This window comes from Homarus americanus, unplaced genomic scaffold (genome assembly GCF_018991925.1).
Source record: "Homarus americanus isolate GMGI-L3 unplaced genomic scaffold, GMGI_Hamer_2.0 scaffold32583, whole genome shotgun sequence".
Classification (NCBI taxonomy): Eukaryota; Metazoa; Arthropoda; class Malacostraca; order Decapoda; family Nephropidae; genus Homarus; species Homarus americanus.
In genome coordinates, this window is record NW_024713129.1 from 16,739,177 (window position 1) to 16,758,535 (window position 19,359).

The 19,359-nt window shown below is 35.6% G+C and overlaps 1 protein-coding gene across 8 annotated transcripts in view; it reads left to right on the forward strand.

The window, feature by feature from the left end:
* LOC121868730 overlaps positions 1–19,359 on the forward strand; it is a 116,213-nt gene that overhangs the window by 71,262 nt on the left and 25,592 nt on the right. For 7 of the 8 annotated variants that reach the window (XR_006089445.1, XM_042369610.1, XM_042369602.1 and 4 more), the window contains 3 exons: positions 300–494; positions 658–962; positions 1,191–1,336. Coding sequence is in view for 7 of the 8 variants with exons in the window: in XM_042369610.1 (XP_042225544.1) it covers positions 300–494; positions 658–962; positions 1,191–1,336 (646 nt within the window). In the remaining variant the exon portion in view is untranslated. The remainder of the gene's footprint in view (positions 1–299; positions 495–657; positions 963–1,190; positions 1,337–19,359) is intronic. The other variant, XM_042369643.1, reaches the window with a different exon arrangement.

Sequence of the window (19,359 nt, forward strand, 5' to 3'; positions counted from 1 at the left end):
CTTTTAATTTCACATCTTTTTATTTATACATCTGTTCTCTGCATCATGTTCTTCCCCACATATATTACCATCAGGTATATCATAGAGTTATAGTTTACTGTATTCCTCTTTCTGTATTCCTCATTCATCGCAAATCCATGCTTCATACTTCTCTTACACTGTCAGTGCAAGAATTCTTCTTTACAGTATCTTCTTTGCTTCCTCTGACACAGTTCTCTACATACATTTCATAGTACTTTCACACTCTTATATATATATACTGTAGCTGGCAGTTTCTTGAATTCCACCCTCATCAACAGAAAAAAAGGAAGAGGAAAGGGTAGTCCTCAGAAACGTACCAGTCATCGTGTAGATTCTACAGCATCAGATCTGACTGGAGATGAAAGTAGCTGTGCTTCAGTAGGACTGATGTCTCCCTTAGGGGCATCCATCGAGGGGATTGCTCTTAACTTCAATTCACCACCACAGGGGAGTTCTAATGCTATGGGATTTAGGTTAGTAACTATCTTGAAAATTTACTTAATAAATTGTAGCTTATTTATTTTATTGGGTTTAAATTTATTTATAATATATTTTTCTCAAAGAAGAGATCTTTGTGCAAATCAGAAGGAAAGTGTATGACAACATAACTCATGTACACATGTTTTCCCTTTACAGATTCCCTAAAACGAAGAAAGCACTTATGAATGAATGGTTGAATGAAAATGTTGACCCAGTGCTCCCAGGTGGGAACATAACCGGTGTTGCAGAACTTCCCTCTGGAGTACCAACCTGCTACATGAGATCACCAGCTACTCCTTTGAGAAGATCTTCTGTAAACCAATCAGTAATACAGGGAACTATTCTCAACTTGGAAATGCCTGGTGGTTCTGCAAAGAAAAGATGGTTAAGACAGGCCATTAGTGAAGAAACTGAGTCACCTCAGTTCAATGGCCTCTGCCCCAGTCCAAATAGTAGACCAGGTAGGATTATAGTAAAGAAATTTTTTGCTAAGAGAATTGTTTCAAAAATATTAATAGGTATTTTCATCAACTTGTGTGATGAGGACCAAAAATGCAGCTATTTTATTTTATAGGCCCATGGAGAGTTTGTACAAGTATACATATTTTATTTCTTTAAAAAATGTGTTTACTGTAATAACATTGCTCTTACAGTATAAACAATGATTTATTTAATATTTTTATCAACAGACTCGCCTACTGGTGGCGGAGACTATATCACCCCTCTGAAGAAGAGAAGACTGGCTCGAGAATCCATGTCTTCTGAACTGTCATCCACTCCACCCTCCACCCCCGTCCACTCCACCAGTTTGGAGGAGGATAAAATGATTGAGGAGGTATGATGTCAAAAATTATTGTAGAGCATCAACTTCCTTTGTTTTATCTTTTCATTGAGTCTTGAATTGCTGAAACTTTATGATTTGGATCTGCAAAGGACACAAATTTATTTTTGGAGTGACAAGTGATTCATTCTACAATTAATTGGCTCTAATGGTGGCAATCTTTTCACTATCTCTGTAGTGTGTGTGAGTATCAGCTTAAATAAAAAAAAAAATTTAGGCATCTTGGTCTTTATAGTTTTTCCTTTGATGTAGTTACTTTCATGTAATCAGAGAGTACAAGCTAACAACTAATTGATATTAGCAAAGTGATTACTTCTTTTGTAATTAGTCATGAGAGAACATTCAGTAAGTAAGGAGCATTACCTAAGATTAACCAGGTTGAGATAGTATGGTGTAATTAGCATGCTGGTCCTACAATTTATTGATCCAGGTTTAATCCAGAAGCAGAACATGGCTGGGAAAGGGACAGTTCAATTCATGAGTCAGAAGATTATGTCAGTGTTATTTCAAGGCTCCAGATACCTGAACCTTACTACCCACTTTTGGGAAACAAAATAATCAGTTTGTTCATTAACATTTATATTCAATGAAATTTTCAATGTTAATAGTTTTTCTAGACTGTTTATAGATATACTGTACAAGTACTTATGTCTTAGAGTTATCAGTTTTAAATAATTACAGTATTGGCAGCTTAATTTCCAGTTAACATGAACTTGATTAACACATTAGACATACATCTTTTTCATCTCTGATAACATCTTTATTAACTTGAACGATACCTCAGCCTAATGTGGATTGGATATTTATTTAAATACTCAGTGAAGTATGGAAAAAAAATATTGTTAGAGGGAAATTCAGCAGATAGAGAAGGATAGTAGTATTTATGTTTCTGGACTTGGTTATGGTGTTGGCAATATAAAAATGCGTAAAATTATTTTAAGTTTTGCTTAAAAAAGGTGTTGTATGTTAATTGATGTATTCTTATTTTGCAGCCCCCATCCCCTTTTATTTCTTATTGGGAAGGGTTTAGAAAGTTGTTTTGGTACACATCAATGACATATTACTATGCACCTGGTTTATATATATAATTTTTTTCCTCTTCGTGAAAGATTGGGTCACTAAACAGAAATGAATAGGTAGGTTGATTGATTTGGTCATATCTAATATCCAAACTTCCTTTATGATCTGAAAAAAATTTAAACGGTCTATCTTTAGTTGCAGTTTCAGTTGTAGTTTTATTTCCAATATTACTTAATATTTTAATTTTTAATAATCTATTTTCATACTTACATGCCCATTATGATTTTTCATGAACTACAGGGCTGTGATGACTACCATAACATTTATTCTCCTTATTTTTCACAAGATCAATTAGAAAAATGTGAAATCCACTACTCGACTATACCACCACACATAAAAGGAAATTAGTACTCCACTTTTTTCTTTTTTCCCCAAAACATTGTATCGTCCATTGTTGTACGGTAGAATATTTGTTTAAAAATTCCTCTTGCTTGATAATCACATCACAACACCTTTGCTCTTCTTCATTTCTTATCTTTTGAGCAGTCATACAATTTGAAAGAGTTCTACATAATCACATCTCAAACCTTAGTAGTAACGTATTACGTTGGTGTGAGAGAAGTGTCTGCTGGAATATCAAAGAAAATACTTTCTAAGGGATCACCATAGGGAGGCTAGTAAGAACAGGACTTTCTTTTAATGCTGAATATTTAGTAAAGATTTTTGTTGATTGAGGGTAAGTTTTCAGTTGACGTTAATAATGATGAGGTAACTGATTGTCCTCATAGCGAGAACATGAAGGTTCTCAGCTTGTACCTGGCTGTGTAAACATCTTAAAGTAATGTATTTAAAATTGGTCGCTTGTTACACTATCTCCAACTAGTTAGCTCCTTGCATAGAATGTTTGCCATCTCTTTCACTCAGAACCGTAGATATTATTTCCAAGTTTAGGAAAACTGTTACAACACACTGAACATTGTAGTGTAAATGAAAAGAAAAAAATTATAAAGAGGCTAATTGTGCTCCAAAAAATTGGACATTGTTCTTTTGGAATATATTGTATAAATTATCAATGAATAAAGTCTTCTTAAAACCAAAGGATATAAAACTGAAGAAATACTGTTGTGATAAAACTGGGAACACTTCATTATTTTTTACTTTTCTGATGTATGACAATAGTGTATTTACGGGCTAATTATTTGCCAGAGAGATTATATGTTGATGAAATAAATGTGTTTTTATTTAAGGCTTTCACTTACCACTAGTTAATTCCATATTACATAAAATGGCTTGGGTAAAAAGTGGAGCAGGTTGTAGAGCGGTAGGCATGTAGTGGATTATGTTAGGAAGTGTCTAATAATATAGAGTGAATTTAGCTTTTATCACATATTGTACTTTAGAGCTTATTAGTATACAGTGGTGAGGTTCTGGAACATTTTCACCCCTCGCTAACTGGAAAACAAAAACACAAATATTCTGGATAATAAATAGAGGAAGTTCATCAAGTTTGCATTCATATTGCATTACAGCCCCCAAATAGAATTATCGTGAATAATCAGTGTCTGTCTCATTGGAGATGTGATTTTCTTTAATCTTCCTGCTTGGTCACTCTTAGCCTGGCTCTTATCCCACTGGTGCATGAGGTGTTAATGTTTGGCAAATCTGTATTCTTTTTCCTTACCAAAATCTTGTAATTGTATGTTTCTACATTCTTTATCTTGAAGTGGATGTTTGTAGTATTCAAGCCTTATTTAACTGAAGAGAATATAGAAAAATTATCCAGAATGTCTATAGATAATATATACTCGTATATCGCTGCTAATCATGTTCTCGGTACTTAAACATTTTGAAAGTCTTTAACATACAGTATGACATTTTTCCTGGGTGCTGTGTTTAAACAAGGTTTCCTACAGAGACTTGTCTGACATGTAATTACAGTAGAATCCCAGTTATCCGGTATATGGGCAACCGGTAGACTCGGCTAACCAGCATCAAAATGAAATAATTTTAATATAAATAAAAATTCCTCCAAAATCAACTAGAATCATAAAAATAATAATAATAATTAACGGTTTATTATGGTAACATGGCAGCCCGAAGGTGGAAAATATACAATGAACAGAGATGATAAGTTACATACTGTATGGTGAAATTAGGGAGTGGGTCACTTGATTGACAAAAGCTTTCAATACAAAAACATAAGAAACATAGAGTCAACATGTAGATTTACTTTAGATCTGGTACTGTGGGAGCTGGTCTGTAGACTTTCTTGTGACCTGATGTCGGCGCCAACAAAGTCCTTCCCACTGTCTTGATGGCTGTTGTACCTGGCTGCTAAGCCGCTACCTCACTGCAGCTGCAGATGTACCACGTGGTTTGGGTAGGTCCTCCAGCTCACACAGAGTGTTGGAGATGGTTCTTGTTCCTCATGTGATGTAGTTAGAAATTCACAGTTCCTCACATGGGTGGAGTAGGGAGTCCTCAATTCTCTCATGATGTAGTTTAGAGTCTTTCTTGGCTTCTCATCCAGTGTTGGTGGTGGTGAGTGTACGGCGGACCCTGGGTGTGTCAGGTCAACATTGACCGCTAAGCACGATTGTCACTCTTAACAGTTGTTTCTTTCTTTCGAGTTGAAATTGTCACTTTTGTATATCACTTGTGGGTTGATCGTCAATCTTTGCACTTTACTGTTGGTGGGAGGATGTTGATAAATCCAGATGGGGAGGAGTGGAAGGCCCAACAGACCGGGCTAGCAGCTGTCTCCATGGTCAAGAGACCACAGCCGCTTCAGCGGGCAGCACCGACTACACATGTCCTTACCCTATGAAGGCTGAAGGAAGTGTAAGTTTGAATACCGCACGCAACGAGGTTGAGCTGCCATATTTATTGCTATGATAAACAATAAAATCGATACATAGCGTATCATAAAATACAATAGCACATAATTTATTTACAAAAAAAAAATCTCCTTCCACACTCAAACCATTCTCTGAGTGACGCAACACAATTCAGGCCGTCAACCAGCTGACTCACAGACGTGTGGCTGACGTGCTAGCTGTGTGTATGCCATGATGTCATGTCGAGGGGGAGCACAGCCACGTGGTTATTGCCCAGTATCGCACCGCCTCATAACACATTCATTCTCTACACATATTTTTCATTTTTCTTATTTTATAGTTTTATATTATATTTTCCATATTTTCAAGTCACACTGAAGTATTGTAATGATTATTACACAACTTTTATTGTTTCATTACAACTCACAAAATAAGAGGTGGTTGGGTTGGCGAGTCAGCGACATAGTTATAGCCCACCACTTCCACACATGTTCATTTCCCACACATAGACACCCATGCTCTACATTTTTCTTAATTAATAGTTTTATATTATATTTTCTTTATTTCTAAGCAACATCGTTTATATGGAGTGGAATAATTGTTAAAGAAATACGTTTTTCTGAGATATAATTTGCGAGGTCAGCCTGTAGCACTGTGCATTGTAGGATTTATTTGGGGGATCCTAAGAGTAAGTTTCAACTAACTGGGAAACTCTGTATCCGGCACCTCTCAATTCCTGTAGGTGCTGGATAACTGGGATTCTACTGTACCTGCAAGCAAATTAGTCTGCCATTAACCAAAAATTAGAAAATTATTTTGGGTTTTAGGTTATGGTCCTATTAATATTTTGATACATACACAGTGTTATTTGGTCAGGTCCTTTGATATGTAAACAGTTAAGTACAGTACATAAAAATTGGTGCATGAAACCCATTAAGAGATGCATTTAAAACTGAGAAATTAAACACACACACACGCACACATATGCTTTCTCATACATGTATGTGTTTTACTTGTTTATTATCGTACCATCATTTCATACTCGGTTCATTTAAATAATTTGTCTTATGTCAGTTAGTATTGACACATCAAGATTATTTCATTGTATCTCTTACATATCAAAATATAATCCCTGTGTTTTCCAAGCTACAGCATAATATTACTGACATAAATCTTGTTTATTTAGCAGCTTCTACTTCTTTCAATTTCCATAGAATTTATACCTCACTCATTTTCTTTCTGGCCATACACGACAGTAAAAAACCAAATCATACCATGGATCCATAGTTACTAAAAAGTAATTCATGTATAATGTGCTGCAATTGTATAAAAAGCAATTTTAATATTGGTAGTGTTTTCCATACGGCATTGCATATCATTATAGATATTTTAATAGGAATATTTCAGACTTATGAATTCTAAGTGCAGTCTTTGTTAATTCACTATTGAATAGCTTCTGTATATGCCAGTGGAAGGAAATTAAACACTTGTAGCTTTTATCTCAGCCCCACTGCACTTAACAATTTCCTTCTTATCCCACATCTATCTGCATTTGTACATAGATTGGATTAATTGAAAGAAGTGCATTATTCATTGTAAAACTAGAGGCTAAAAACCAGTGAAGGTTGCTGCTGGAGATTATGGGTAATGGCAGCAGTATATATTACCATAGTGAAATATGAAGTACTATATGGCTGGAAACAGGTTATTGTAAAGCATTACTGAGCTGTCTACTGTTACCTTGTCTCAATGTGGCTACAAATAAAAGTTGCATTTATTATCATATACAGTGTTCCCTCGGTTAACGAGCACAATTCGTTCCGCAGAGTCGTTCGTTAACCGAAAATTTTGTTAACTGAATCTATTATTTCAATGGGATATTGGGTAATTGGTTCCAACTCACAGAAAAAGTACATACAAATGTAAACTGATAATAAAATTAACAAAACATTAAATATAAACTAAATACAGTACTGTACTGTACAGTATACTGTATAATAATAAATAAAAAACAATAGAATACTGTACAGCTCCTCCCCGACTTACGACCTACTCAACTTACAACCACCCGCACTTTCGACCTGCCTCAGTCGTACCAAAATTTTGTCAAATTACGTATTTTCGAGTCCCAACATCAGTACACAGAAAAAATTTTCGTTTGTAATTCACTTTAAAATGGCTGGCAAGCTTAAAAGTGAGAGTTTTGTGGTGCTGAGAAGATAAAGAGACACCCATTTTAGATTTTCTATATTATTTAAGTCGGGGAGGAGTTGTATTTTAACATTCTTTGAGGTGTGTATATCATATTCCCGGTAACTTTGTTTACATATCAAACAGCTGATTGTAGAGGTAGTCAATGATGACATGCCATATTCTTTACAGAGTGCAATGGTTCTAATGCCTCCTTCATGTTTCAAAATAATTTCTGCACTGTATATTATCAATTTGTTAACTAAATTTCAGAATGACCAATAGTTTTAATGTAAAAATGCAAAAATATTCAAGAGACCAACAAACTGGATGTTCACTCCACTGTAAACAAAGTTAAACTGAGAAGCGTTGTTGGGTGATTCGATCAGCTGATGGGCGCACAAAAACTGTACCCTGTACTGTATATATTATCAATATGTTAACTAAATTTCAGAATGACCAATAATTTTAATATAAAAAATGCAGAATTATTGAAGAGACCAACTTTCTTGCTATTTACTCCACTGGAAACGAATGTAAACATAGAACTGATTACTGTATTGGCGGACTGGCCGATCAGCTGATGCGCACAACAAAACGTGTTTGTCGTAAGGATTTCGTTAATCGAACTGAAAATCCTTATGGGAGCTAATTCGTAAACTGAAGTTTAGTTAATCGAACCGTTCGTTAACCGAGGGACCACTGTACTGTACTGTATAACAGTATAATGGAGTGGTAACATTTTTTTTTACTATTATACCGTATGTTTCTTAATTTTTTGTTAATACAGCTAGACCCCGACTTACGACGGGGTTAGGGACCCAAATCCAGGTCGTAAGTCCGAATGGTCGTAAGTCCGACATAGATAATTTTTTTTTTTTTTGCAACTACAATGAAATACAGTACAGTAAAAGTAATAAATAATGAGGAATGGATACAGTACAGTGAAAGTAATAAATAATGAGGAATGGATACAGTGTGACTGAGCACTTACCTTTAATGTAGTCAGCTGAATGCACATGGGGCCCCCATAATTTTCTAATTATACATGGAGACTACATTAACTGGAAACGTTTCGGTATAGAAAATGCGTGTGTCATTTGGGGAAAAAAAAATGGTCACAACTGCGGCGGTCGTAAGTCGGGGTCTAACTGTATACCCAACCAACAGGGGTATATACTTTCAGTTCCCACCCTATCACATTGCCAAAACTTATCTGGATGCAACCTAAGAAACATATGTTCTAGCTGGAAAAAAAGGGGGGAAGAGGTGTTACAAGTAAAGTGAGTTTAAGTCCATTAAAAGAAAAAAATGTGTAGACTTGTGTTTGGTTTTGTCATATTTTTCTAATTGTACAAGTAATTAGAAAGAAAAAATTGAAAAGTGATTTAAGGGTTACATGTAACTGTGAACTACTGCTGTCCATGTTGTTAATATTTGGTTGTCATCCCCCCCCCCCCCATCTTTTTCATGCAGTTATGTAAAAAAAAATAATTTGGATTTATAATTATTTACCAACTAACCAGGCCAGTAAATGATAGTTGACCCATCCAGCCAAGATTTTGACTGCTTAGTGCATTTTAAAAAAACAGTGAATGAAACTTTTCAAGACTATTATGGTTTTTTAAAAGACATGGAAAAGTATGTTTATCTTTAATACTGACAGTTAATAATATGGGTTTATGCTTTCCAGGACACAGTTTAGAATTTTCAGTTGCCAGGTGGGTGAAGATTTTTATTTTCTTTTAAACACTTGTGTGCATGTTAAGTCTTTCAAGCATTTTCTTCTTAAAACAAAGTGGCCAGAGGCAGTAGCAAATACAGGTATCCCTCACTTTATGAATGGGTTAGGTGCCTTGAAAACAATTTTTTATGTGATTATCTGTACTGTATATCGAACAAATTGACGTGAGGAAAATAGGGTTCGGTACCTCAATGATAAGAAAACCCCAATATCCCCCCAAAAATTAATAGGTTCAAAAACAACAATGAACCTACCAAAATACTGTAAATTAGTACCTAGCTACTGTAATTTAGTATATAACTTCAAGAAAACCCCAGTATTTAATATACTATAGGACTAGGCGTGTGTGTGTCTGTTTGTGTGTATGTCTGTTCTGGGCAGCCGAAACGGCAGAATCGTTTTTCATCAAACTTGGTGGAAAAATCACAAAAAATTCTAAGAGTGGAACAAACCTGGTCCCATGTCGATGGTTTCTTTAGGAAGGCATTAATTAACAATTTTATTTACGATGGAAAACGATGCAAGTCTGCGGACTTGGAGCACCCTCATTCGCTGTACGTTGTCACAAGCGTTAAAACTTTCACAAGGACACGAAGGGCCCGCGATCACTTGTTATGCCTAAAGTTTTTTGTTTTGTTTTTCAATTGACAAACAACAACAAAAATTACCTAACTAGTGTAAATTAGTTCCTAACTACATTATTGTAATTTTGTAACTAACACGTTATAAAATTTTATAAATTTTGGTACATTACCTTAAGTGACTATATTCGTATCAGTGAGAATAGCTTTTGTATATTGGGAAAGAGGTGATAGAATAGAATATTCGAACAGTATAAGCAAATATTCGTAGAGTGAATGTTTGTTTAGTAAGAGATACTTGTACTCACATTATTCCTTTATTCATTTTCATTCATGATTTATACTACTGTACTAATTTTAGTTTGAAATGGTACTCCACTTCTATAACAGTCACACAAGTACAGTACAGTCATACCTAAAATAAAATGTCATTTGTACATATGTCTGCCAGGTAAACTCCCAAAACACTTAATATTATGGAATTGTTTACTCATCATCAAAATGTTTGGCATCAGGGAGTGCCCTGAGGATTAAAACAGGGGGTAAGAGGGCATTTGAAATATGATAAAGGTGTGTTGGGCTTTGTTACTGTCCAGAAGATGGGTATTCTCTACCTTCAGTAAATCCTCTCAGTAGTGGACTACAGTAATTGGTTCAACAAGGTGTAAGTAATGAGAGGTTTCCATTAAATGGGGTCCTCTCTTTTTTGCAAGGCTTTGGGGTCAGTTGAAATTTAGTAATATGTGATGTAAAAAGTTAGTACATTAACTCTTTCATAAATGCTGTCTGTTGTCTTGATTTATATTTGAGGTATACAGTAAACGAATACAGTACTACAATATAGGGTAGATATTGTTTTAATTGATGTTGAAACAGTACATTCAGTTGACACATTTACATTACCACAAAGTACCTCAGGACTTTCAGGTGGTGTAGCCAACATTTTTTTTTCCTGGATTAGCAGTCTAGCCAGTGTAACCTTCTCAGCCAACCCTTTCTTTTTGGCACACTAGAGTTTTTGTGAATAATGCAATGAATGCATATGATATTTCCATATGAAAATTTTAAAACTTCTAACTATTTTCATCTCATAAGAACACCTGTTTATGTTTGAGCTTAATGGATGGGAACCAATCATGAGTCTTCCTTCCACAGAACCATTACTTGTGAAACATTTCTGTAATGCTTATCAGCCACTTGTAGATTCAAGTGGTTACTAGAGGTGTGGAACTTTAATATTTGGCAATGGAAAGGATTTCTCTTAAATTTAATTTTATCCCTGATTTCTTCCTTTAGTCGATGCCAATGATATTTTAGAACATGCAGCCAAATATTGAACCAAGTAAAAAGTTTTGTAATGGAAAATACCTCTCTAGGATACTGTATATTAGCCTTAATGGTTCCCATTAGTGGACAGCAGTTGTGAATGGAATCTCAACCAGTAATGTGAAATTTGGGTGTACTAATATGAGATGTCAATTGGAGCTCAACGGAAAGGAGTTGCATACTGACCTGAAAGACATAGGGAGAAAGAGGTGTGGCAAGTGTGGGTACTCCCCAGAGTACTGTACTGTACGTCAATAAGAATGAATAAATGTCAGTTGATGTGTGTGTACATGTACTGTACAGGTAACTCGCATTTTACGCGTGTTTGATTTAAGCATTTTTGGAATAACGCGGTTGTTCAATTAATACCAAAGGCTAATTTACGCGCACCTATTTTTGAAATAACGTGCTCAAGATAGTTTAAATTTGCTGCGCGTATTTGCCTGGTCGCCTGGCAGTGGAGTCGCGTGTGATGCCTAGTGAGGTGCTTGTAAGTTATTACTATAAAGTCGCAGTCATATTAAGATCAACGATTTTAATATTATTATTATTGTTAATAATGTAATAATAAAGATTATTACTACTAATGATGAAGTTAATGATGATAATGAAGTATTCTGTACAACAACTGTGACAATGTGCAGCAAGCTTCCTGCGTATCACTTTCTCAGGTCACACCAGCACTACTTTTTCTCTGTGCTCTCATTTGCATTGTGTGTTTATCACTTACCTTTTTAGTGTTAAACGCTGTTTTCCCCATTGAGCATGTCTGGAAAACGCCCATCTGCCTCTGGGGCGCCTAAAGCTAAAAAGGCACGAAAAACAATCACAATGGACATGAAATTAAATGTGATCACCCGCCTTCAGAGAGGAGAGCATGTGTCGGAGGTTGGCCGCGTGCTTGGTTTAAGTGAGAGCACTGTTCGTTCCCTTTACAGTATGTGATGGTTCCCCTAACCTGTACCATTTACATTTATTCTTATGGGAAAATTATATTTAATTTATGCTTTTTTGAATTAGCGGTGGTTTTCAAGAACGTAACCCCCGCATAAAACGAGAGGTGGGTTTATTTGATTTTGTTTCGGGCCACCCTGCATTAAGTAGAAAAGGTCTGTAAAGATTAAAAACGAAGAGCTTGGTAGAGTATTTGCCCAGTTAGCAAAAAGTCATGGATTTATATCTTAATGTGAGTGAGGATATTGAATCCAGTCCTTATACACTATCCCTTGTTCATCGGTAAGTGATCACTTTATCATGATTAGCATCCTTCCAAGGAGGTATTGTAAACCACTCAATGTTCAGAACAAAGACTAAAAAGAGTTCAGCATTTTTCTAGTTACCTTGCACCATAACAGGGAAAGTGTTTAACAGACTTCTTCGAGATAATTATTGCAGAAACGGAGCATGTGCTAAGGACTGTGTCAGAAAAATGGAATTGTCCTTAGTGAAAGTAAGACTGCTTAAGTGATATGTAATGTCAGAATAGATGTTTAATAAATTCACAGCTAGGGTGGTAAGGGGCTGATGAATAAATTGGGATGGGTTGTGAGTCAGCTGCTGTTTGCTGATGGTAAGCATGTTAGAAGAAAAGTTGCAAATGCTCCCAAATTTGTTTAGAAGAGTGTGTACTAGAAAGTTAAGAGGGAAATTGAAGAGAAATGGAAATATAAGTATTAGTTTGAGTCAGATAGAATTAAGGAAATGAAGCATTTCAATTATGTATGAGTGTATGTGTCAGTGGGAGGAAGAGTAAATAGATCTCAGGGTATTGGAGGCAATATATATATATATATATATATATATATATATATATATATATATATATATATATATATATATATATATATATATATATATATATATATATATATATATATATATATATATATATATATATATATATATATATATATATATATATATATATATATATATATATATATATATATATATATTCACATATATATATATATATATATATTCCCATTTTCACATAGTGCATATATATAATATACAGTGATTTACTTATATATATATATATATATATATATATATATATATATATATATATATATATATATATATATATATATATATATATATATATATATATATATATATATATATATATATATATATATATATATATATATATATATATATATATATATATATATATATATATATATATATATATTAAAAACATGGAGAAATGAGTGGAGAACGAGAAACATCTCAGTGGAGGCAAAGGTTGGGATATGCAGGAAAATTAAATTGCTGACAATGTTTTCTACATGTAAAGCATTGACTCTGGATGTAAGAGGAAGGAACAAATTAGAGGTGACAAACATGACAAACTCTCTGAGTTAAATTGAATGCAGAGAATGAGATATAACAGAAATAAGATGATGTGGAAGGAAAAGAAGTGTCAGACAGAGGTGCAGATAAGCATTTCTTCAAATGGTAGGACACAGAATTGGAAATGAAAGGTAAAACGAGTTGGTCAGTCATGGGTAGATAATAGAAGGGAGTGGGAAGAACCAAGGAGATTGAAAAATGGGGTGAAGATTGCATTAAAGAGGACATCCAGAAAACAGCAGTGATTTAATGAGGAGAGAGCATGATGTCAAGCATTGATTGTGAAGGACTTGATGCTGGCTTGTGCAAACCAAAGGATGAGTAGTATGAATGAAGGGGAAATGTGTGTGTATTTGCTTTATTTCAGCCACCCTGCTTTGAGCTGGATAAGGCTTGAAAGAGTGAGAAAAAATTTAACTAATTGATCTTGTTCTTATAATTCACCATATTCTGATATTACACTATAAACTGCACTCAGTATTGCAGGAAGTCTGCTTCAAATTGCTTTCTCATTCAATAAGTTTTCCCAAATTTTCATGTGCTTGATGCATGCCAGCTGAAGTAAAGTTGTTCTGCATTGTTTTATATAAGTTTGAAGAAAATTAAATGAAGAGGATTAAATAAGGTTGAAAATGTCAACAGTGACCAAAATAACAAGCTGTGTGCTCATTCATAGAACCCATCTCCAGTCGGGCCGGTAAAGACATCATCTCTGGCTGGCTTGGGACCAGATTTTCAAACGTTCATATGATGAATGTTCCTTGTAATTGAAGTTGTGAGAATGCACCTAATGTGGTTGACTTCAGCTCTTCCAAAAAATTACTTCAAAATTATACTGAGTTCAATTTTCTTGTGATACATTAACTTAGCACCAGTTAAGGTGATAAGATTAATGCAAAGAATCACACAAAAGTTTCCCCTTCATTGTATTAGAAGTGGAGGGACAACAGTGGTACCTTGTGGAGCAACCCCTTTCCCCTCACCAGAGGAGAATGGAAGTGAGGTGTTGTGGTCATTTGTTTGTATGGCTGCCTCACACCACATCCTTCTTGTTTTGTGTTAAACTGAGAAGTCACATTCATACATTGTGTCTTCTGTTTCCATTTATATGGTCTGCTGCTTGCTGTTGTATGGTTTCATCTACTGCTTGGCCTCAAGTTTTTCTCTGTTGCTTCAAGTACCCGGTACTGGTGGACTCCTCTGGGTACCTCTCTTTGCCCCTCCTCACCAATATGGTGGGAGGAGTCACACAGTAATGATGAAGAGTTGTAACTGTGCTCTAGCCTCTTCAGATATAGCATTACTTGCTTTCACTTCGATTCACATTTGCTTGGAAAAATGTGAACATGTTCAAGGTTTGGGTTGTGGTTATTCTGTTGTGCCATGTTGGTTATGGACCATGAATTTTACTAACCCGCACAGGCATGGAAACTGGCCAGAAAATGTTGATGATGACTCAATTTTTCCTGTAAGTAAAAGCTGCACTAGTGTCAGAATTTACAGTCTATGAGATGGAACCCTGTTTTTACCTTGGGGATTTTGGTCAGCTATATGCTGCAGCAATATTAATAGGGGAAACATTGAGCTGACATTTTAGAAGGGGTGCATAGACTATATGAAAGAGCAGAGACAGTGGAAATGATGTGCTGGAGGCAATTTGTGAGATAAATAGGGGTCAGAGAATTAAAATTATTGACATATAGGGGAGTTGTGGAGATGAAAGCCTTGTTGGTCAGAATTGACCAGGTGAATGGTTGATTAAAAGAATAGATATTTCTGAGATGGATGGTGTAAGGTAGAGGGGAAGACTAAGGAGGAGATGGATTGATTGGGGTTGTAGTACACAATAGAAGTGAGGGCGATGGGCATTCAGGAAGCAAAAGTGTACATGAATGAATATACTGTAGAGCATTTTGTTGATGGGTGATGCTGGCTTGTGTGAAGCAATATGGGTAAACCATAACTTCAGCAGGACATGCCTTATGCAGTAGCAAGGATGAATAACAAGTGGAGGAAAATGTGTGGGCATTTTCTCTTGTTTCTGGTGTTAGAAGCAACTAGGTACAGTATTTTTTGTCCATTTATGTAAGCTATGGCAGGAAAAGGTAGTCGAACTCCTTGAGTACTTCAACAGTGACAAATGTGCACCACTCTATAATACTTAACTCTCTGACATGTTAACAACATTATTGTCAAAGCAGTATCCTCACAGTGGAAGGAATTTCAAAGTTTGTTACCTATTGGAGTTCACTGTCCCATGGTGTAAGCTGACCTCATCGTGCTTGACCCAGTGATCTGGATTCCCATAACCTAATTGACCTGACACTTCTAGTGCTAACTACAGATGTTAGTTCCCATCCTCTTGTGTTCATAGTCTGTCATGGTAAGCAGTAGCAGGGTCACTTTTATGTACCAACTGCTGCCACATGTCACTTAAACTGACATATGACAAGCCTCCTGGAAGTATTATGACTCAAAATCTGTCATGATTCCTGAATATTTAGACTTATGAAGTGTTTGGAGCAGGAAAGAAAATGCTTGCATTTTTTATTTGTGTTGTGTCTGCATTAACCAGTCAGTATTTTATGAGAATGTGTTATAGAATATTCAGTACTGAGATCAGTTGTCTGCATTCATGAGTTGGCCTGATATTTTTGTGTTCCACTGAATATACGGTAAACTCAAGTTTCCATGAAGGATTATGTTCCTAGAGAATATTATGAAGATCTGATCTGCTGAAGTCAAAATTAAACTGGAATATAATGTGATTCATTTATGGCCCAATTAAATGCCTTTCAGCCCAATAAATTTGACAGTAAGAAATCCAATCCAACCAAATTACGGTTTTCAATACAAATTTGTATGATTGTAGAGAAGAATACTACAATAATACTGTACATGCTCTACACTATTTGATTAACTTTCACCCAAACTATGGTCTGTTGTCTATTCATGTATAAATAGAGGATTTGTTGATTCATGTTTGCAATCCACATGGGAAGCACTGGCATCAGCATTAACTCTTATAATTTTTATTTCTCATCAATAGTGTAGGCAATTTGTTTCATTTTTGTACCTGAGGTAAGAATTGAAGGTGTCTCAATTTGTTAGAAGCCAATATAGTAAGTTTAACTGTAATATTGGGGATGGTCACTATTTTTTCTGTGGTTGGAAGCAGCTCTTAACAACCTTCCCTTATAGATGTCTATGGTTGTTGCTAATATCGAATCCCTTGGTGAAGGGTGAAGAAGTTACAGGAACAGATTTCTAATTGGAAATTTTCGTAGGCTTTATATTGTCTGTTATTCATTTATTTTCTAGTAGTTTCTAAATTTATGGTGACTTTGAAATGAACAAGTAAATGCTGAGAGCTATTGATGCCCTCAACAGATGTGTTTTCATGTGCTGAGAATCACCTGATATTTCGACTAGCACTGTCATCTTTATTCCAGGAGTTAAATATTTTTCATGGGTTTAGTTTTTAGCTACCTTTTTCCCCAATTCCATTCACAGCTTAGAAATTGTTATAACTAACACAGTGGATTAGGCAACTCACATCCTGAGTTAATAAGGTTATGGCTCAGGGTTCCCAGGATCCAAAACTTGTGTAAGAGTGTATATATTCCAGAAATCCAGTATAAAAACTGAAAACTAGAAAAGGCATCTTTTTTGGCTCAGTGGTAGTCCCTAAGCATGGGTAAGATTAAGCAGTCAGTTACCAGGGGCAAGAGCTGAGAGTCATCACCTGTCACACTAATGTGCATGTGCTCTACATTCCAAACAGGTTAGAAAAGGGGAAACAGTCTCAAACCACCTTCAGTTTACCTCATCATCTGAGAAAGGAAGGAGGGAGGGATGCGAGACACTCAGCCATGCTTGGTTGTAAAAAGGGATTTCAGAAGCAGGATCCCATTCATAACTCCCGCAGTGAATTGGGTGACTTGTGTACACTCAAGGTAGAGATATTAGTTAAAATATTCTGGGGTTTTATGGATTTCTGGAAAATGTAGGTGGTCCATGTCACACTGATTAGGGGTCCTGGAAACCTTGAGTGTCAACCCATATTAATTTTTTTTTTCACGCAGTACTGTACGTGAGTTCCATGGTCATAAAATAGGATTTAATGATCGTTCACCCAATTTCTTTAGGAAATAAATTACCTGTATTGTGTATTTTGCCCAAACTTTGGCAGTATCTGTGGTACAGAGCATAAAATAATGGGCAACACAGAGATGAAAAGTTGGGTCTAAATTACTATATAATGTGGTATCAAAATTAATAACTTGGCATCATGGCAATGGGGGGTTTACCAAATCCAAATAGTAAACTCTAAATATCCACAAGTTATATCTTCCCTGGATTCTTTGTTTCAACTCACAGTGTTTTCGACCAAAGGTTTGAAATATGTGATCTCTATAAAGATAGCTTTAGGACTATAAATTACAGTAGACTTGTTACTTTGACACATATACAGTGTTCCCTCAATTAACGAACACAATTGGTTCCACAGAGTTGTTCGTTAAACCAAAAATTTTGTTTGCTGAATCTATTATTTCAATGGGAAATTGGTTCCAACTCACAGAAAAAGAACATACAAAGTACTGTATACCAGTAATAGAATTAACAACACATTAAATATAAACTAAATACAGTACTGTACTGTACAGTATACTGTACTTTATAATAAAAAATAAAAAATAAGAGAATACGTACTATATTTTAACTTAATTTGAGGTGTGTATGTCGTATTCCCGGCAGCTTTGTTTACATATCAAACAGCTGATTGTAGAGGCAGTCGATGATGACATGCCATATTCTTTACAGAGTGCATTGCTTCTAATGCCTCCTTCATGTTTCATAATAATTTCTGCACTGTATATTATCAATATGTGAACTAAATTTCAGAATGACCAATAATTTTAATGTAAATATGCAAAAATATTCAAGAGACCAACAAACTGGATGTTCACTCCACTGTAAACAAAGTTAAACTGAGAAGCGTTGGTGGGTGATACGATCAGCTGATGGGCGCACAAAAACTGTTCCCTGTACTGTATACATTATCAATATGTTAACTAAATTTTAGAATGACTAATAATTTTAATATAAAAATGCCAAAATATTCAAGAGCACAACTTTCTTGATATTTACTCCACTGGAAACGAATGTAAACATAGAACCGATTACTGTATTGGCGGACTAGCCGATCAGCTGATGCGCATAACAAAGCGTGTTTCTCGTAAGGCTTTCGTTAATGGAATTGAAAATCCTTATGGGAGCTAATTCGTTAACCGAAATTTTGTTAATTGGACCGTTCGCTAATCGAGGGACCTGTACTTGCTAAAAAATGGATATACAGGTACCAGTACAACCTTAATATAGCTAAAGCTGCCTCCCAAAAGTTGGGAATGCTATACAGATGCCATAGCTACTTCACTCCTGAGCAGTTGCTCCAAGTACAGTATGTAAGGGATTCATTCGTCCTAACTTGGAGTACTGCTCTACTATCTGGGGTGGCTCTTCTTCTGTCCAACTATTAGATAGGGTGGAATCAAAGGCATTTCGTCTTATTAACTCTGCTCCTTTAGTCGACACTCTCTCTTCCTTTTCTCTTCGCCACAATGTTGCTTCACTCTCTCTTTTACAGGTACTTTAGCGGGCAATGTTCGGTGGATTTGGCATCCTGTGTACCGCCGGCAAGCTCATGGGCTCGTAACACACGCCTTACCCGCGGTGCCCACCGTTTCTCTGTGGATGTCGGTCACACGAGAATAACCCGTTATAGTACCTCCTTTCCTCACACAGCCAAACTGTGGAATGTTCTGCCTTCTTCTGTGTTTCCATACTTATACGATCTGTCTCACTTTAAAAAGATGGTTTTACGGCATCTTCGTGTTGTAGATTAACACAGTACAGTATAACCTTTTTCTTCTCAGTTTTCAATTTCTTTCTGCGTAGGGG